Source organism: Neopelma chrysocephalum, unplaced genomic scaffold (assembly GCF_003984885.1).
Source record: "Neopelma chrysocephalum unplaced genomic scaffold, ASM398488v2 Primary Assembly neopelma1_180, whole genome shotgun sequence".
NCBI lineage: Eukaryota > Metazoa > Chordata > Aves > Passeriformes > Pipridae > Neopelma > Neopelma chrysocephalum.
In genome coordinates, this window is record NW_020897842.1 from 1,136,379 (window position 1) to 1,156,837 (window position 20,459).

A 20,459-nucleotide genomic window follows, 5' to 3' on the forward strand; every position below is an offset into this window, starting at 1 on the left:
GGTGGATCACTTTGGGTACAACAATTTTAATTCTTGCTGGTTGTCAATCAACTATAATCGATCAAGGACTGTGAGTACTATTCAAAATCAGTTCCTTCAATTATTTTGTCAGCTTGTAATCAGCATTATTCCTTGGAGCCAGGGCAATCCCTGCATGCTCCTCTGCTGTTGCTGGAGCTGGAAGTGCAGCACGGGGCTTTCTGGATCCCTCCCGGGGCCACGTGGGCTGGAAGGGCCAGCAGGTCCCGCACGCACCGTCTGGGAAGGAGCAGGTTTGCAGGGAGGGAGGCTCTGACCCAATTTTCAGCGCTGGAAGCACGGAATGAGCGGTTTTAAATAATGCCACGCTGTCCCCAGCACAATGGCGTGGCCTCCAAAGGGCTAAACCAGCTCCGGTGATTAAAGCCTGATCCCTGCCTTGCGGGGCCGGGCAGATGGTGCCGCGGGCTGTCCCCGACCCTCCAGGCACACGCCTTTTGTCGGCAGTTTAACTCCTTCAATGGGCGACGTGGGAAATCCCGGGAGCTGCGGGCTCGCACCATCTGATGGGAACGGGGAACAGGGCACACACAGCAGCCCTCTGGGCTCCCCACATCCCAGGGAACGGGGAACCAGGCACACACAGCGACCCTCTGGGCTTCCCACATCCCAGCTTCCCCCTCTCTCTGTCCCTTGCAAAGGTACCACTAATCTTCCATCCCCCTGTGCCTGCCTCACCTACCCTCTGACGCTGCTGGTGGGTGAGAGGAATTCCCTGTTTGGTAAGACCTGAAAACTCAATGGCAATGATATTTCCCAATAATAATAAATAATAAACTGTCAGAATAACAAACTGTCCAGCCTTAGGCTGTCCCTACAGGATATTCCTTATGGGGCTGGGTGCAGTTGGCACTTCCTGCAAGGATTTCAGGAAGGAAGATTTATGCTGTGCTGCAGTCCAGTCGCTCTTTGTTCAAAGTCTGTAACCAGTTTGCTCAGTTTGGGCTTTTTTAAAAATTCTGCTCTTACAGCAACAATCTGTCCCACTGGAATGTGTTCGTGGTCCAAATCCCTGTCACTGTGCTCCATATCCTGGGAGGAGTTTGTGTCTCTTGCAGAGCCAGAAAGATGGACTGGCTGGGGCTGGCTCAGAAACAGGGTTTTCCCTGTTTGGGGAATGAAGGATTAAAAGAGACAAATCCCCAGGACTTCCCAACGTGGAGTTGACTAAGGAATGTGACACAATAATTCCCTTCTCTGGAGGGTGGTGTGAGGTCTGGAGCTGCTCCTGAGAGAGGACAGCAGTGCCCTGAGCCTGTGGTGGGGATCTGGGAGCCAGGGATTGCTGTGAGCTGAGGGACAACCACCCCAAAACTGTCCTCATAGGCATGGCAGTCCATAAATCAAAGCAGCTGGAGGTCCCCCAGCCTGAGGAACTGGTACTGGGCCTTTCTGCTCCTGGTTTGTAGGTGGTGATTTCAGCCCAGGTGTGGACTTGCTGCACACACTCTACACAAAACCTGCTCCTGGTTTAACACCAGTTGGCAGCTTCCTTAGCCCATCTGATCCATGGCTTTCTGTGGAGGCAAACCCAGCCTGTTGCAATGCAGCAACAGGTCTGGAGGGAGGTGAACTGTCAGGAAAGAGCACAGAAACCCAGAATTTCATTGTCTGTATTATGCAGATTTTAAAATCAGTGTCCTGTACCTCCACGGCTGTGCTTCCAGCTTGTACCAATTTCAGGGGATTTTTACTTTAGACCGTTTCCTACATTCATGTCACCCTGTCTCCCAGATGCTATTGACGGCGTTTTTAAAGAAATAATTACGATTTTTACGTGTTTTTTTTCCTCTGCCTTCCTTAAATGGTTTAAAATCTTTCTGACAGCCCCTCTCGAGACACCTATTTAGTGTCAAAGAGCATAACGTTCCCAAGTTTTAAAAGGGCCCTCGAATAATGCTGATCGATCAATGTGCTCCTTGGGAAAATAGCTCTCCAGATGGTCCATCGGGACAGGAATTGCTGGTCGGCACAATGCGGAGCCAAAGAGCGGCACTAATGCGGGCTGTTGTGAGGCACACGCTTCCTTTGTGCCCCTCTGAATGCCCCAAACGGGGAAGAAAGTGTGGGAAACTCCGAGAAACTCAGGCCCACACTCTGAGGTTAATAGGGGCTTTGTCAGGGGAGTATTCCTGAGCTGTGGGATCAGCATAATAAACAACATCTTCCCTAAGGGTGGGAATGTGTTGGAGCAGGGGAGGGTCGCCCCAGGGGACGGGGCGGGGGAGCGATAAGAAGCTTTGAGTTCAATTATGAGAAGTGATAATAATTAATAAATTGTAAACAGACCCTTTGCCGGGCTGGGGAAGCCGGAGGTCTGGCTTTTAGCTCGGGGGTAATTGGTAAATTAAAGCCCGGGGGGGCAAGTCTGTGGCTGATGAAAAGCAGAAGGGGAGCATTTGCCCCAGGGTGGATCTGAGTCCCTGGAGTAGAGGGACCTTTTCCAGCGGGGTTTGGTCCCTTCCCACTGCCCAGGAGGAGGCTCTTGCTGTTCCTCTCCCCTCTCTCCACCGTGGTTTAAGGCACTGCAGCGGTGCTGCCACGGGGACACTCACACATGGGGTGTTTGTGTGGAATCCCATCCCCAGGAGGGCAGCGGCCTCTCCGTGCCACGTGTGACCCTATTCCCAGTGGGGCACACTCGGGATGTGATGGGCTTTGGGGCACATGGCATCCCAGCTGAGCCTGAACTCCCCCAAACTGCCCTAATTAGGCTTGATTTAAAAACCCCCAGGCATGGACAACAGCTGGAGTTTTGCTGGGATTCAGAAGCTTGTACTAATTGACAGCGACAAGTTGAGCACAGTGAGGCAAAGTGACTTCTTCAAGCTCGCTAAGCAACCACATAATCTAAAAATATCTCTTCTGAATTACTTAGCACTTCATTAGGAAGAAGAAACTACCTGCAGCATTGGTAGAGACCTGTTCCAAAGCCTACCTTGCACTGTGTTGGCAGAGAGGTGAGGAGCACCCGACCAGCTTGTGCTTTCGGGGCAAAGGAGTAACCAAAATGATCCCTGAGCTGTAATGAGGCAGAGCAGCATGTTCCTGACCCAGCTGTCTGGCTTTTTGGGGGGCTTTCTGTGTGGATAAGAGAGGGTTTCATCACAAGCCAAGCAAGGACTGGCCAGGCACAGCCAGCAGTGTTGGGATGTGTTTGGTTGTGTCACCTCGGTGGATCTGAGGCTGCTCCCGGCTTAACTGAGCAGCTTTGACAAGATCATGTGTTCAGTGTTTCCTTTTATTTAGGAAAAAACCCTTACTCTAGAGATGAAGCTTTTCAAGGGCACCTCTCGCAGGGAATCTGAGGAGAGCTGAATTGTTGAGCAGTGGAGTTTCCTGCTGTTCCTGTATCTCTGTACAATGAGAAGGTTCCCTGTCATGTACCCAAATCTGTGTGTTCCTGTGGTTAGAGAATAGCTTTGTGAACTGATTATTTGTGCAGATTTGTTCTACTTTGAAGAGAAGGGAAAATAAAAGGAAATAACTTAGCAGAGGAAATGCTTTTCAGTCTCTGCTGTCTAATTATGGAGACTTCCAGCCACATGTGGGCACATTTCACTTCAGTAAAGGAAGCAATTCTGTTATTGCCTAGCAGAATGTGTGTCATGAAATTAAAAGACAACACAAACTAGTTCACCCCAGTGCAGGTGGTTCAAAGAGGACAAGATCCCCAAGCAGAGGCAAGTGCCAAACTCTTTGGAAGTTATTGGGAGACTTCCCTCAAGCTCCCTCACAAATGGGCAGAAAGCACAAGACTGAGCTCAGCTTGGTGGGCACATTAATGGGGGAAGTGAAGTGGCTGTGAAATTAGGGCTTTGTTTAAGGCTGAATGGGTTGCTGTTAAGTCTGAAAGGTTGACACCTCTCAGCACCTCACTTCAGCTTCACCTCCATTTTGATTTTTGATAATTTTCCCAGAGGTTGCTGCTTTACAGGATCTACAATCCTGCTCTGCCAAAGGAATAAAGTATGTCCTGGAGTGAAGGGCTCAGCACTGTGACACCTCCTGATGGCTTCCCCACTGCAGGAGAGTCTGCATGCACCCAGTCCAGCAGGACTGGCCATTTGAATCATTTCAAACCAAAGGATTAATGACTAAAACCATTTTTATTGTATTGTACAGTGAAGACACACAAGTTGGACATCACACAGGATGAATACATCATAACTTTATAAAAGCTTTTTAAGCTCCTTAGCATGTTCAGTGAATGATTACAAAGTACTTATTACCTCCCTTCCTCCCCCTTCTCCTTAAGGTATAGCTCAGGTATTTTCCTTTACAAAAGGCATCAATTATCCCTCAACTGAGAGCAGCACAAAGTGACACGAAGAGAATTTTCCCCACAGCTGTCTGTGATCAGCACAACTCCGTGAGGACACTAAAAATAGCAGAGGAGCTTCAGAAGAATGAGCATTTCTTAATAACATTCTTTCACTCAAAAGGTAAAGGCTCAGTCCTCTCTTTATGATACAAAATACATTCTCCAAAGGGCTCCTTCTTGAGGAAGGTCAATCAATGGAGCACTTGAACCAGTGACCCGGGGAGTCAGCACAAGGATTCCCACTGCCAGCCACGGGCTCAGCAGCCTCTGATGGAACCTGAAGGGCATTTGCTCTCTGAGATCACCACAGAACTTGGTCCTGCCTTTGGCCAGGAGCCACCAATAAAAGCAACAAATGTGCTGCAAGATACACCCACAGTCCTTCACTATGAAGGGAAAACCACCCAGCGACCCTCATTTCTGGTGACAGAAAAACAATAACCACCCCCTCCCGCCTTTGGAAAGCAACGTTTCCTACTTTAAAGAGGAACTAATAAACCACAGGTCCCTCTAGTTTTTGTAGCAAAACACGGGAACAGAGTTCAGCAGGTCTACCAGGGCCTCCAGATGGTGGGAGCAGCAGGCAGGCTCTTCTGGGCAGGCTGTTTTCTGGGGAGCACACAGGGAGACAGGGAGGAGCTGCGCAGGGCCAGGGAGTACGAGGTGTCTGAGCCCAGCTGGGCTTTGCAGAAGTGCTTGATAAGCTGGACCTGGGTCTCCTTCTTGGGCTCGTAGTAGGACAGAAAGTGCATGGCCTCCTTGAGGCACCGCAGGTACCCACTGTTAAAGTCCTGCTCGGGGCTCTTGGGGGCGAATGCTGGAAGAGAAGGAAAGAAGGACATGCAGTGGGTTAAGGTCGTGACCAAAACATGGGACAGTGGTGATTTGAGCAGTGAATTTCTTTCAGGAGTGCCCGAGCCTTGCTCGTGTGCCTGGGGCTGGGGTGTCCCAGCCCTGGGGAGCAGGGTCAGGCCTGGGGTACCTGCTCTGCACTCACTTTGCTCCTGCAGCTGGCTCTGCTGCTTCAGGTAGCTCACAGCCACCTCCAGGATGTCGGCTTTCTCCAGCTTGGAGTTGGGCTGGTGCCTCTGGAACTCCTTCTCCAGGAGCAGTTTCAGCTGCTCGATGCTGCTGTTAATCCGGTCCCGGCGCATTTTCTCCACCACTGGCTTCCTCAGCTGGGAGAGAGGGAGCACATCCTTAGGGATTCTGTGAGACCTGACCCGATTTCCCCCCAGTGCCCTGACACAGGTGTTCAAAGATGCTTTCATCTGGTGGAAGAGCTGTGAGATGCTGCCTACCCATTCCCTACTCCATTTAATTTTTAAAAATAATTATAATCTCCTTTATCTCTCTTTAACCTATTTGCCTTCCCCCAGACCACTTTCTCCCTCCTATCCCACCTTTTCTCACGTCATATTTACTTGCCAGGGGCAAGCCAGCCTTTCCAGTCCTCTCAAGGGCTCCACTTACTTTATTCTTTTCCTTTGGCAGCAGCTTCTCCTCCACGTGGATCATGAGGGTGTTGCTGGGAGCCATCCCGGGCGCTCTCAGCTGGGCACAGACCCCGCTCAGCTGCTGTGCCGAGCACGAGGCGATGCTTTGGCAGCTCCCGAGTGTCTGTATTTATAGCCGGGCAGCCGGGGCAGAGACGTGAGTGTGGGGATCGCCGGTGTTTCCCACAGCCCCGCAGCCAATCCCGGCGGGCAGCGGGACAATAGGGGAAGCATCCATCCATTAGTGCACGGTCCATCGGCTGCCAATGCCCCGGGGGGAATAACCTTCTGCCCACGCTGCTGGTGGAGTGTGCGGGCGTGGGGGAGCTGGGAAAGCACCGACCCTCCAGCTGGTTGTCTGGGATCAATGGCATTCCCGAGGGAATGGAGGAGGCACGCTTTTGGGGCAAGGCGGGAAAAAGGCCACGAGGAGCCCCGGTAGGGATAAAAATCAACATCACCAAGGACATCCCTGCCCTCCCCAGCCGGAGTGTGTGTGGGAGGTGTGTCCATACAGCCACTGCACGTCAGTGGGTGACCCAAAGTGTGACCAGTGTGGAGCCCCGGGTTTGTTTGCAGCACATTTTTAATGCTGCGGAGAAGTGACAGTCAGGGCGGAGGGGTGTTGGATGGATGGGGTGAATAACTAGGGAATGGGAAGCAGTGGGAATAGTAACCTCAGTTTTGCTCTTCCCCTTTGCTCTGTGAGTGTTCCCAGTGCCCCCAGTAAGGAAGGCCACCTCTCCCAGCAGAGCTGGGCCATGCCCAGTCACCCCGTAGCTCTTGCTTTTCCCTTTCCTCCTCTCTCTCTTTCATGCAGACATTTATAGGGATGATGGTTAAATGGGCTGAGGAACAGCACCAGATTCAACCTGGAATCCTGGGAAGTCTTGGGAAACCAGGGGTGTGTCATGAATGGGATTTAGGAGCTGAGGCCCATCTTTGGCCCTCAGCAAGGAGGTCAGTTGTGCTTCTTGCCTGAGGTTCCTGGTGTGCTCTGTTCTGCCCTTGGACCTGCTGCAGTGCTGAATATCAGATCTCAGAGACCAGTCTCTGCCTCCCTGTGTAAACCTTACTGTGTCATTCCCACTCCATTTTCTAACGTGGAAAATGGGAACAGAGCTGCTTGCTTGCATTGGCATGGAGATGTCGGCATGAATTAAGCAAACATTTCTTTTGTGACAAAGGCAAGGGGAAGAATGAAGAATGAGGGCACTGGAGGTCAGTTCTGATTTTGCCTTATGAGAAAAATCTCTGCCTGGATACAGTCCTTGAGGCAGCACTGAAAATAACCCAGAACCTACCTGGGAAAAGCTGTGCTGCACCTGCCATCTGTGGGTCCAGCCCCAGGCAGAGGCGTGTGCTCCTCCTGCTCCTCCTGCTCCTCCTGCTCCTCCTGCTCCCAGCACTCCCCTGTGCACGGAGCGTGGCCGAGCATCTGGGCACGGAAAGGGAGCAGGGAAGTGTGCAGGGAGGTGAGAAAGCCGAAGAGTTTCTTGCTTGGAAATCCTGAAGTGAAGCCCGGGGGTAATGGGCAGTTGACAGGAAGGAGGGAGGTGTCACTGGAAGAGCCAGGGATTCATTGTGCTGACCTGAATGGGCTCAGCGCTTTGTGAAGGGCAGATGTTGTCCTTGGAGCCCTTTATTCCCTGTGTTGTGGGAAAGCCAGGAGACAAGACATCTCATGAACACTTTGAAGCAGCCAAAGGATTATGATACAAAATAAGACACAGCTCAGAGACCATGGCCCAGCTCCTGGCAGCTCTAATGAGGTGTTGCCTGTTTTCCTGTGCTCTTTGGCTGGCCCTCCTCCAGGAGCTGGTATCCCATGTTATCCTTCTCCTAGCAAGGCAGAAATGATGGCCTTGCAGCCAGGAGCTGACAGGTAGGCATGGACCAAGCTGGTTGAAGAGACTCTTCAGTGTCCAAACCCATCTTTTTCCCAACTCCTGAGAAGCAGCCCTGACCTTTATTGCTGTGTTAGAACTGATAGCCAGATGGTCTTTTGGGAGTTGGATTCTTTCCCTTTAAATCATTCAGGCTCAAGCACCGTCACTAATGTCGGGAGTAGTTGCAAGGCACACTTCTATTGTCCCAGCAAGAAGTGTTATCAATGGGGGAAGAGTATGGGAAAGGCAGAGAAATCCAAACCCACACAGCCTGGCGCTAATGACTCCTTTGTGGAGCTGCTGCTGTCGGGGCACCATGAACTCCGTGGCTTTTTCACCCAGGAAGGCTGAAACGCGCCTGTTTCTCCATCCAGGGGCTTCTCCAAGCTCTGTGTGTACCAGGAGAAAGGGATGGCAAGGGGCAAGGGGCAGGGACAGTGGGTCACACAGGAACGCTGAGCTGAGCTGCAGCACGAGCTGTCCCAGGGCTGCTGGTTTGCTCCACTGTCCCTCAGTTTGCTCTCCTGGGACACGGGAGAACTTTTCCACAGAGCCCTGTTGGAATTGGGAGCTGCCCTGTGTCTGTGGTGGGAGGCAGAGACAGGGGTGAATGGCCCTTGTGCTTTTCTGGCATCACCTGGGGACAGTGCTGGGCACCTCTGGGAACGAAGAGGAGGAGCAGGGCTGGGCTCTGGAAGTGCTCAGGTGGCCCCTGCTCCCTGTCTTGCAGAGTTTCTTTTCTCCCCTCCATTGCTGGGAAGGCTCGTTCCCCCAGGGAAATGGAAAGGTTGTTAGGATCAAGCCAGCTCTGATCTCACTTGAAGGGTAATGTGCTGGTGGCAGCAGCACTGAGGGGGAAGAGCAGCAATGAAAACACCTGCCAGGGTCCCAGGCACACACACCTGAGTGGGAATTGTTATCTTTGAATGCCTAAAGAACTATTGGGTCTGTATGTCACTGCTGGGTGGACCTGTCCTAATGTTTAAGACTCCTGGATTTCAGCAGCACAAATCCCTGCAGTATTACCACATCCCTTCATCATCCTCATGCCCTTCCAACTGGCTCTGTGGAGATTCTTGGCTAAGGTGTGAAAAAACAGGGCTCTGCCTATTTGAGTGACCCCTAATGATCCTCTGAGAGTTTTTAATTTAGGGGCCAGTGCTTCCTTTGGTGCCTGAGATGAAGATCCCTTTCCAGCCCCCCTGTGTGCCCAACCCTGCCTCCCATGGTCTGCTCAGGGTCCTTCGGTGACGTGACATTCTACACACTGAATAGTTTAAAAATTGTTTGCCTGGAAGGCAACATATAAAGAAATTATCATGTAAAACTTGCTATTCAGGATTGGCTTCTGTTCCCACAAGACAAGCATAACTCTGTGTGTGAACCGACAGAGTGGGAGTGCAGGGAAATCTGCCCTTCCAGGGGAAAAGGTTATGTTGTTATTGCACCCATTGTGTAAAATATTCCATTAAATGTCATTAGCATGGCATTATCTTGCCTCCTTTAGACATCAGAACCCCCTCAAAAAGGGGTCTTAATACTGTAAAGTACATTCTTCACAGGTTTAACCTTTTTTAATTAGTTTTTCTTCAGATCCAGAATATTTAATATGCTGCCGTTCCCAGGTGCATGGGTGAGGGAAAGAGGACTTTGATCATTAAGAGACATCTGAGACAATTTGATCTGCATTTTTAGGGTTGTTAGAGGTAAAAGCTATTTCTATAGCTGCTTGTGTGGTGACCCCCAAACAGTCATGCACCAATGACATAGTCCTTCTACAGTGAGCATCACAAATAATTAAAAATTAAGGAGAATTTATTATTTTTCTGCCCAGCTGAAATTCCCACAAGTCACCTCTCGGCACATTCAAGAGTGCACAAGAGGGATTTATTATTTCCTGGTATATTGACTCTGAAAGGTCTGGGGATTACAGCTGCTTTGCACATGAATGGCTGGAGTGTGTTGTACAAAAGGCATGGTCTGTGGGATAATGGGGTTGGATGTGGGAAAGCGCTGACCCTGGGGGAGAGCAGGCTGGTGCCTGATGGCAGGAATCAATTATGGCTCAAAGGAACACATTGCCCCGGGAGCAGGCTTGGCGGGAGCCACCATGTTCGGGGTTTACCACCCTCCTCCTCCGGACCCGGATAAAACAACCGCGGGGTACATCCTGCCCTCCTGCCCGGCCCCGGGGGCTGAGCTGCTGATGGCTTTGGGAATGGCATCATTCCCCACCTCAGGAGCGGGGCTGGCACCCGGCAGGGATCTCACACGTGCTGCCAGATGGGTCTGGGGTTTCTCTCAAGCACCTCAGATCCCGAACTGACCGGGAGCACACGCTGCCCAAAGTGCCCCGGAATCCCCCATCAGTCCCCTCCTGTGCCCTGGCCAGGGAGGGATCAGCCTGTCCCTGACAATGCCGTGCAGGGAGCAAACAGAAGCCGCTGGGTTCGTGCACTTCCCGCATTGTTTTGGGCGGGATTTTTGGAAGACGGTGGCATTCAGCTCTTACAATGGGCTCTGCATCTCCGGGTGTCTGGCACTGCTGCCAGCCTTTCAAATGTCAAATCTGGGCTTTGAGGAACCAAGAAATGGGCTGAGTGTCATAGGAATTTAACAAAAACATTTGATGTTTCTAATAAAAATAAAAGGATTTTGATGGGAGAGGGTTTACTCACATTTTGATTATTTTATTGAGTATTTAGGCTTTGGACCGACATTGTTAATTTTTGGTCTTTATAGAATTATGAGGCTTGGATGTGAAGTCCTGCTGAAGGCCATAAGTATTTTGAGCCTCCTGATAAAAGTCACAAGACTGAGCAAACGGTGCTGCCAAGCTTTTGGCAAGGAGCAGGTATCCTGCAGGGAGGATATTTCAGCGGAGCAGGTTGAGAACCAGGAATGTGGCTCCTGAGGTCTGGCCCCAGCAACCACTTGCTGTCACTGACAGGATGGGAATGGTGTGTCCGTGCCAGAGGGGAAGGCAGCACCTCTCCCCATGCAGGAGCAGCAATTAATCCCATCTGCATGGGGTAGATATTTTAATCACTCAGACTCCAGCCGGGGCAGCGTTTGGGTGGGGGAGATAACAGGCACAGGCTTCTTGGGTGTCCCCTGAGCCCCTCTGATTGTCCCTGACTGAGGTTTGTGACCTGAAGCTGACTCTCCTTTATGCCCCAGTGGATTTCTCCCCTTCCCTCGAGCTCAGCCTGAGTTTTGGGGTGAGTTTTGGGCTGTAAGGTCCCATCAGTCCCTGCCTGCAGAGCACAGCGGATCTGTGTCTGGGGACAGTGTCCTGGGGCTTGTGGCAGGTCCTGCCCTGCCAGGCAGGTGGGTCTGGGAGGCCTGAGGAGCACCTTTGCCATGCTCAGCTGGCAGCAGAATGAGGAGACAGTGTCTGATAAAAGCAGGCACCTGCCCTGTGTGTCAGGAGGCAGGAAAGCTGGTTCTGAGCCAGGCAAGGGACTGGCAGAGGGGCACAGGCAGGAGCTGCCAGGCCCTGGTGCTCACAGGGCAGGGCTGGGTGCCCTCATCACCATCCACAGGGCAAGGTGTGCTGTCAGATTCCCTTATAAACTCAGGAGGCCTTGTAATTCAGGGCACACTGCATCCCCTCCTCCAGGGAGGTCCCAGCCCGGGATAACCCCAACTGCTGGGAGCAGAATTCCATGGTGCTGACAGACGGACTGTCCTGACCAAGGACAGCTCTGGCTTTGGTAGGTCTGCAGGAGCACAAAGAAATTAAAACTTCGTTTACTCTCTAGAGAGATGAAGTTATTTTCTGTTGAACACATAATTAAGTATTTCCTGCTCAGGGATTTGAGAGCATCTTCCTTTCCAGCCATTTCATGGGCTTAAAGAAATTATACTAAATAACATTTTCAAACCCCACTGCTGAACTCGGGGGCAAAGAACTTTGGTGTCTGTTTATCTAGGTGGTGTGTGGCTGTGAGTGTGGTCCAGGCTGGTATCCCAAATTCTCCCAAAGCTGGCTCCTTTCAGAGATCCAAAGCTAATTAAAACAAAAGTGGGTGCTGAGCACCTTTGCAAACCAGATGTCTCAAACAGCCACTTGAGAAGCCCCGTGACCTGTAGGTTGCTTGAAAGCCTGAAACCTTGGTTTTCTCCTCTCTGCCTCATTTTCCTGCCTTTGTAAAACATTGCTAATAATACATCCTCATCTCGCCGAGGAGGTCGCTGAGAATTCATTAGCTGGTATTTGTAAAGCACTTTGAAAATGCAAAGCCAGTGCATTATTCCTACTCTTCTGGATGCTTTCCATGTTATTAAAATCAGGATTTCAGAAGGGCTTATCGGGGATCAAAACAGCATCCCAAACTTGAAAGGAAGCACGACTGTTAAACCATCAACTGTCGCCTCCCCCTCCAGCCAGATGTTAAGCCCCAAAGAACTGAAGTGGCACAAGGAATTACTTTCCCAAGTTCCCCCAGCTGGGCTGACAGGCCTTGATCAATGGTTTTCTCCACGGTGAGGGCTATGCAGATGGTGTGCCCAGAGCAAGGTTTCTGTGGAGCACAAAGGGAAGTCAAACACCATTTCTAATTCAGCTTGTAGCATGGCACACTTCCTTTATCCTCCCCCTGAATGCCCTGAATGGGAGAGCAGTGTGGGAAACTGGAGGGAACTCCACACTCACCGCGTCCCCCGGGCTGGGAGACACCCCTGTCCCCAAAGCACATCTGCCTGTGACAGCCAGGGGGGAGAGGAGTGACAGATCGAAAAATCAGATTATAAAACATGCACGGAGGGAAAGCAGACCCCGAGGAAAAGGAAAAAAAGGGAAGGAAGATGTGCCAGGCAGACGGAAATTGCACCAGCCGAGGAGCAGGGAAAGGGTGGGTGGAAAAGCAGGGAAGGGTTAGGGGGAAATGACAGGGAAGTGCCAAGAGGAAATGCAGGGAAAGGCGGGAAAGAAATGCCATGGAAGGGAGCTGCAGAGCAGAATTTTGCCCATCCACCACTCAGGCCAAAGGCAAATGTCCCACTGAAGGTGGCTCAGGTGGTTTAGATCTGCTCTGAGGCTTCTGAGCCACATCCCCTCTTTGCTTCTTCAATCCCTTTGATTTGTTCAATATATCCTGGCAAACAAGGTGATTCCTATGGACCATGAGGGACCCATATGGAGCTAAGGGAGCTGGACCTGGCTTTCAAGAAAATTAGACCAGGTTTTATCCCAGGAATACCAGGGGAAAGCTCTTCTTTTCATTAATACTCCTAAACTACTCTGTGTTGCTTGGGTGAAAGAAATGGGTCAGACCTGGGATTGGTCTTGGTATTTGGCAGGAGAAAATTCAGCCTCACATTTTGCTGGCTGGGTTCTGATAAATCTGCTGTAGGTGTAGAGGTAATTTGTATTTACAAGTTTACAGAGGTCAGGAAATAGCTCCAGAGGTACAAAAGCTGCAGGGCAAATCTTGGAGCCCAAATGCTCTGTTGGCCTCAGTGGGGATCCCAGCTTGGGATTGGACCCATTTTATTTATTGGACTCCAGGACTGTAGGACTCAGCACGAACTAAATATCCTATATTTTGTCTTTCCCATTCCCAGTTCACCTCTGTCCCTGCTCCCAAGCCTTTCACCTCTCCAAGGGACTCACTAACACAGGGCTGAGGAAGTTCCCGTACTCCGGAGTTTCCCACACCATTCCTTAACCACATTCCCTGCTGTCACAAAGGAAGTGTGCCCGACTACAAACCACATTAGCAACGGTGCTTGGCTCTGCTTTGTGTTCAGTGGGAAACCCTGCTCCCCAAAGGCCATCTGGGCAGCACAGCCTGCAGGAAGCACTGGGAGCAGGGAGCATCTCGGAGAGACTTGGGAAAGCAGCAGCATCTTTAAGTCTTCCTCAAGGGATAACATCTGGCAGGGATTCTGGGGGAAGGCTGATTGCTGATGCCCTATTTCAAATGTCCAGATTCAGTATTTTGGGATCCTAGTGAGTTTTCTGTGCAATACTGTGTGTGTTTGGAACCGCAGTAGGAGGTGTGTAAGTCCAAATTCATCCTCCTTGGTGCAAAGTCCATGGATTCTGCAAACTTTATAATAGGGAGGAATCTTTGTTATCACTTTCTTTAGGATTTCCAACCAAAGCAGAGCATCTATTCTGGGTAACTGAGCATCTAATTTGAGTAGCTCTTCCAAGACGGTCTAATTTTTCCCCTCACAGATTGTGAAACAAAAGAGAAAATAAAAAGTATATGGTTTTTATTTCAAATACTTTAAAATTTGTTTCTGACACAGAGTGAGGGAGTAGGAGCCTCAATGGATTTACCATCCAAGGGAGATTTTGCTACATTCACCTCCCAATAATACATTGAATATTGTAATTTTTATTATCACATGCAATGTAAATATGTGGGGCCTCCAGCCTCCATAGTTAAAGGGAATTTCCCAAGGCCACAGAAGATTATTTGACATTCATCCTGCTCAGTTGCAGGCTCTGGGTCAGTTTGGATCCGAAAGGAGAGGAAATTTTGAGCACCGACCCCTTGACTGTGCCAGTGCACAACCACTACCAAGAGCAAGGAGGGTAAGGTTGGCATGACTGTTCCCATGGAGTTAGTGTAGTGGGAATTATGTGGGAATTGAGTGGAGAAGTAAGAGGAAAACAGCAATTGTCTGTAGCAAAAGTGCCAGTGGCCCTGCAGATCACGGGACTGGCACTTTTCTTCCTCATGTGCTCAATTAACGAGCTCAAGAAGTGAGTTCCAGCTCCGGAGTTTCTGTGTCAGGGAATCTCCCCAAGAGGGACGTGCAGAGAGCAGGATTGGTTTCAGAGGTGGCATTACACGGGCTCAAAGATAATCCACAGGCTTTGAGGAGAACATGTGAAATGGTGTCACAAAAGCTTTCCCACAACTTGACATAAAGGCCGGGGAGCTCAACAGCTGCTGCTCTGAAGGGAGAGAAGGAGCCCATTCAGGGCAGCACAATGGGGCTGGAACAGCAGAGCCTGGAGGAGCTGCTTTAAACCTTACCTGGGCCTGCAGGAATGAGCTGCAGAGGGAGAGAGTGTGTCCTTGGTGTGCTCTGTGTGTGTGCTCACACCGACAGACACCAGTGACCACACACATGTAGTGATGTACAGGTGAACACACATCTATTAATGGCAACACAAGCAGCATTTACTGCTGCAGAAAGAGCTCCCCAAACATCAGCCCTGACATTACTTGGCAGACGAATTGCTGGCAGATCTGGTTCAAGTTTTCCAGCAGGAATCCCCGGCCCTGTGTTCATCAGACACAAACAGTGACACTGTCAGCTCTTCCCCCTGCAGACACCTCCTGAGCACCTCTGTGTGGAAACTGGCCCTGTGGGGAATAATGAGGAATCAGGAATTCGATTTCTCATAAATTTGTGGGGATATAAATTTCTTCTGCAGCCAATCTTCCTTAGTGCATAGACTACGTGAAAATAATTAGAGAAAAATGTGTTTTGGGGAGGAAGTGAGAAGCAGCACACAAGACTGATCTGATCCCCAAACGTCCTAAGACCCTTCTCCACACGTATTTATCTTGCAGGTATATGGAAACAGAAACATAAAGTGCTTGTAACATGTCTTCAGAGTTTTCTAAATGGCTGCATGAGGTAGTGGGGCAAGAGAGCAAAGACCAAACCAGAAAATGTTTTCAGTAATTGTGTGTACTTAAAAATTAAATGTATTTATTTGCAGTAAGCCAAAGTGGAAAAGCTGTTTTCTGTTTCCCATGGGCAAAGCTGGTGCCTGAGTCACCTGTGGGAGAACCATTCCTTTGGCTCACTGAGGAAAACAGGTGAGTGGATTTGAGGGATTTCTGCTCCTTCTCTCAAAATGCTGGGAGCTGCTCGTGTGTGCATGTGCCTTGTCCCTGCTCCATGTGCCTTCTCCCTGTTCCATGTGCCATATCCCTGCTCCATGTGCCATATCCCTGCTCCATGTGCCTTGTCCCTGCTCCATGTGCCATATCCCTGCTCCATGTCCCATATCCCTGCTCCATGTGCCATATCCCTGCTCCATGTGCCATGGCCCTGCTCCAGCGTGTGCCTTGGTGCATTCCCAGGAGCAGTGCAGCCTTCCCGCCATCAGCAGCTGACCTCCTCCTCCTCCTCCTCCTCCTCCTCCTTCCTCCTGCCTGTGAACCCCAGGCCGCCCCTGGAATGCTATTGATCCATGGCATTAGTCAGCAGCCTTTCCCATTGAAGGCCAGCTCTTTCCCAGCTCCTGACACGTAACTCTGATCCCAGGCTTTCACGTAGCACACACTCCCCACCTGCTCATCTGGGAGAAGGTCATTATCCGCAGGCTATTCACTGCCACTGGAGCATGCAAGAATAGCTGCTTCTCCCATTGTGCTTCCCATCTCCCGGATTGGCTGCGGACTGTGGGAAACGCCACCGAGCCGCAGACCCACAGACTCGCCCTGAGCTTGGGCAGTATAAATACCAGGCAAAGGCAGCTTCCAGCAGCACGTTTCTCCTGGATTCCACTCCGAGAGCTCCCTTCCCTTCTCAGGACAGATGGCTCCCAGCACCGTTTTCTTGGAGCCCGACAACCTGCTGACGCCAAAGGAGAAAAACAAAGTAAGTCCCGGCACAGCCTGGCAGCGCTCTCGGCTGCTCCCGGAGCATTGACACCAGCTGAGAACCTGCCCCACACGGCTTAGGAGCAGGGATGGGCACCAAACAGCCCTGAGGGGTGACAGACAGAGGATCCTTTAATAACGGGTGTCTTTTCCTTTGCTTTTTACAGCTGAGGAAGCCGGTGGTGGAGAAAATGCGCCGGGACCGGATTAACAGCAGCATCGAGCAGCTGAAACTGCTCCTGGAGAAGGAGTTCCAGAGGCACCAGCCCAACTCCAAGCTGGAGAAAGCCGACATCCTGGAGATGACTGTCAGCTACCTGAAGCAGCAGAGCCAGCTGCAGATGAAGAGTGAGTATTGAATTTTGTTTCATTCTCCATCTTACTGCAAATCTATGACAGTTGTATTAATCCTGAGCCATGAACAACTGCTTAAACTATTCTTTCTTCCCTCTCCCTCTTTTCTTCCCTTCTCTAGCTGCAGGATCCTTCCATAAAAGCTCCCAGTTTGACTTCAGAGAGGGCTATTCCAGGTGCTTGCAAGAAGCTTTCCACTTCCTCTCTCTCCATAAAGTCCGAACTGAAACCCAGACCAAACTTTTAAGCCATTTCCAGAAGAGCCAGTCGGCTGCTCCAGAGCTCTCCTGCTGCCCTGGGAACGCCGGCTCCCTGAAACAAGTGTCTCCAAAGGACACCTGCCCTCTCTGGAGGCCCTGGTAGTCGGGAGTCCTCACTGCAGGGACCTGTGACAGTCCAGAGGAAGGATCTGACTGCATCTGATAGTCCAGCTCTGATCCTCTCTGCTGTAGGGAATTTTATTTCCCCCTGTATTTCATTTATGTGTGAAAGAATGCCATACTTTTGACTTTTTTGGGATCCTTTGGCAAAAGTTGTGGTGTTCTGTTTGGTGTGGAAGCTGTGTAGGCACTGCTGCAGTGCTGCCCAGGCAGGGGCAACGTCTTCAGAATGAAGGAGGGTGTTTGTAAATGTTACATTTGTGATGGACAGCAATTGCTGTAGGAGATTTTCTCTAATATTCCCTGTAAGAGCCACCAGCTTTGCTCTGGCTTGACGAGTGACTTGGGTTGGCTCACTCACTTCAGAGGAGAAATTTATTCCCTTTGGTCCATGCAGACTTGGTTAAAATCCATTTCCCACTGTTTGCTTATCAACTGTGCAGCATCAAAAACGGGTTTGGTTTTGGTTTGGATTTCTCCCCCATGGCCCTTTCATAGTTCTGTATATCCAGTGGGAGGGATGACAAGGAGTTAGGAAACTATGTGGAATATTTCTACTCTTTGATGCTTTTTTCAATTTAGAAAAAGAGTATGTTCCTGCTTTATGTTAAAGAGAAGGTAGTAGGTAACAGGCTTGATTTGTCAATGTTATACATTCTGGGTGTAAGCTATGCTTTTTTAGCATTTTCATTATAATAATGATTTTTATCTGTATTGAGTAGTTGAATTCCTGGTGGATGGTGTTTCTCCCAGTGCTGGGACTGCCCTATGGCTCACGTGCATACTGTGTATGCGTCTCTGTGTGTGTAGAGAGCAATAAAATGCATTTGTGTGCAACTTGTGTGTGGTTCTGTCCTCTGAGGGATGTGCAGCTGCTCGCACCCCTGGGAAAGGTTAATGTCAGTCTTCTGAAGAAATGTGTTTTTTTGTGAAGCTCAAGGAACTCCCATTCGTGTCTACTCTGTATTCTCGTGAGTCCCCCCTCACCCCAAGGAATAAGGAGTGCTCCTGGCACCCAGATTCCCTCAGCTGAGTCCTGCTGAGCATTTCCCTGGTCAGGTCCCCTCCTGCCCATGCAAACCCCTCACCTGAGCAGGAGGGCCTTGCACCTGCCCAGCAGGTCTGCAGGCACCAACCTGCATCCTCCCTCCTTCCACACGAGTCTGTCACCAATGAGCCCCCTAAACTGGGTTGTAAAGGGGTTGTTTGCCACGATTTGAGGGGCTTGTTTTGGGGTTTGAAGGGTTGGTTTGCCAGGATTTGAGGGGTTTGCACCACAACCGGAGGGGTTTGCTCCAGGTTTTGAGGGGTCTGTGGGTCAGGATTTGAGGTATTTGTGGGTCAGGATTTGAAGGGTTGGTTTTCCAGGATTTGAGGGGTTTGTACCACAACTCGAGGGGTTTGTTCCAGGTTTTAAGGGGTTTGTGTGCCAGGATTTGAAGGGTTTGCTCCAGGTTTTAAGGGGTTTGTGTGCCAGGATTTGAGGGGTTTGCTCCAGGCATTGAGGGCTGGGTTTGTTTGCCAGGTTTCGAGGTTCTTGTGCCAGGTTTTCAGAGGTTGGTTTGCCACGATTTGAGGGGTCCGTTCCAGGTTTTGAGGGTCCGTTTTGTCGCAACTTGAGGTATTTTACTGACTTTCGGTCCAGCCCTCTCCCTGCGGAACCCGGGGGATGGAGAGGGGGAAGCGATGCCACTGTCACGGGCGGCACGAGGGGGCGGCGGCTTCTCCTCTTCCGCTCCCTCATGTCGACCTTTCGCTTTCGGTTCTCCGGGCTCCCTTCGGGGACGGGTCCCGTCCCGCATGGGGCAGCGGCCGCGGGCCGCGGGGCCCCGGCGGTGGCGGCTGCGGGAGCGGGAGCCCGCCCTGGGCACCGTGAGGCTGGTGAGGGGGGCCGGGGACACCAGCGGGTCGGGGGGGTGATCCCAGGGAGCCGCCTCACACCGGGAGGGCGGCCCCGGTTCTCGGAGTGTGACCTGGGGTATCCTTGTGTTGCCCCGAGGTCCTCGCCGTGGTGCTGGTCACGCAGCTGGAGCGCTCGGACGCCGCGGGCTGTGAGCCGGGCGAGTACCCCCATGGCACCGAGTGCTGCCCCATGTGTGCTGCGGGTATGTACCGGGCTGCCTGCACTGCCTGCACTGCCTGCCCTGCCTGCCCTCCCCGCCCTGCCTGCACTGCCTGCCCTAACTGCACTGCCTGCACTGCCTGCCCTGCCTGCCCTACCTGCCCTGCCCGCTCAGCACCTCGTCTTGGGGTGGCTCCCTCTGCCTCAGGAGCCATGGGGTGACCGACATCAGTGGGCACTGGCCATGACCTGCCCCACCTCTGTGGCCATGGGCATCCACCTCAACGGGCAGTGGCTATGAGGTGACCCACCTCAGTGGACAGTGGCCATGGGGACCCGCCACTGCTGCCGTGCCCGCTGTGCCCTGACAAGAGCCAGGCAGCCCATGGCTGTGAGCATCACCCCAGCCAGCACTCAGCCCTCACCCAGTGCCGGGCCCTGTCCCTCCCTTGGGAGCCTCCAGAGTGGCCATAACAATCAATAATCTCTGCTGGGGTGGTTGGTAAAGTCACAGTTCCCAAGGACCTTCGTTTTGTGCCCTGGTTTCTGTTTTGGGTTATGTCCTTGCTCTTAGGATATTTCTGAGGTCCTTATGGTTCATCTGTAGTATTTAGGTGTGGTTGGGTGCCAGTGTTGGTCCCTGGCCACGTGAGCTTTGCTAACGGAGCTGCTTCTTTGGGGATGGTTTATGGTCTTTAGGATGGCGGGTTTTCAAGCACTGCACTGCCAGTTCCAGCACAACGTGCATTCCTTGTGTGGAGGGGACCTACACAGATCACCCCAATGGTTTAACACACTGCAGGACATGCAAACTGTGTGATGAAGGTAAGGAGGATGCTCAAGAACCAGTTTAAATGGATTTTTCATGCCTTTCCATGGATACATTCTCCCTTCTCCTTTCTTGCCTCATTTGCTTGACAAATCAGTCAGTGTGAAGAACAGGCTCATGTCACTCTGCAGACATGACAGTGCTGTGAGCTGTGGGATGGAAGGGAAAAACTGACAGGGAGCTTCAGCTGGCACCACTGGAAGTTTGATCTGCAGCCTCTCTCTTAGATTATAGCCTCTCTAGATTATAGTGAGGTGTCTTGGAGTTCTGGGATAAGGTAGGCCTGGAAGAACTTCACTAGGACAGCTAATTTAAAAACATCTGAGCGGGGAGATTTTGCTTTTGCTGTGCAACACTTATCACAGATGTAAATGGGAGCCAAGTTGCTGCCTGAGAAAGGAAAGGGGCCTCTTTCCACATCCAGAGTTCTGGTGCTCTTCAGCAGTGCATCAGGACAAGGCTAAATGTTGTCTTTTGCTTTGGGTCATGTTTCCCCATGTCAAC

The 20,459-nt window shown here is 51.2% G+C and overlaps 3 protein-coding genes across 3 annotated transcripts in view; 2 read left to right on the top strand and 1 right to left on the bottom strand.

Annotated features, from left to right (window-relative positions):
* Window positions 1-4,914: 4,914 nt before the first annotated feature.
* On the bottom strand, window positions 4,915-5,902 carry LOC113976727 (transcription factor HES-5-like). The gene is made up of 3 exons (XM_027702173.1): window positions 5,837-5,902; window positions 5,361-5,541; window positions 4,915-5,180 (listed from the first exon to the last, which is right to left on the bottom strand). Exons 1-3 carry the CDS (start codon window positions 5,900-5,902, stop codon window positions 4,915-4,917), a joined length of 513 nt encoding a protein of 170 aa, XP_027557974.1.
* Window positions 5,903-16,049: 10,147 nt separating this feature from the next.
* Window positions 16,050-17,901, top strand: LOC113976726 (transcription factor HES-5-like). The gene is made up of 3 exons (XM_027702172.1): window positions 16,050-16,328; window positions 16,498-16,678; window positions 16,806-17,901. The coding sequence occupies exons 1-3, from the start codon at window positions 16,266-16,268 to the stop codon at window positions 17,045-17,047; spliced, it is 486 nt and encodes a 161-aa protein (XP_027557973.1). The 5' UTR covers window positions 16,050-16,265; the 3' UTR covers window positions 17,048-17,901.
* Window positions 17,902-18,757: 856 nt separating this feature from the next.
* The window catches only part of TNFRSF14 (TNF receptor superfamily member 14), a 1,818-nt gene continuing 116 nt past the window's right edge, over window positions 18,758-20,459 (top strand). Inside the window, exons 1-3 of the mRNA XM_027702109.1 lie at window positions 18,758-18,945; window positions 19,064-19,169; window positions 19,826-19,951. Coding sequence (XP_027557910.1) covers window positions 18,865-18,945; window positions 19,064-19,169; window positions 19,826-19,951 — 313 coding nt within the window. The 5' untranslated portion in view covers window positions 18,758-18,864. The remainder of the gene's footprint in view (window positions 18,946-19,063; window positions 19,170-19,825; window positions 19,952-20,459) is intronic.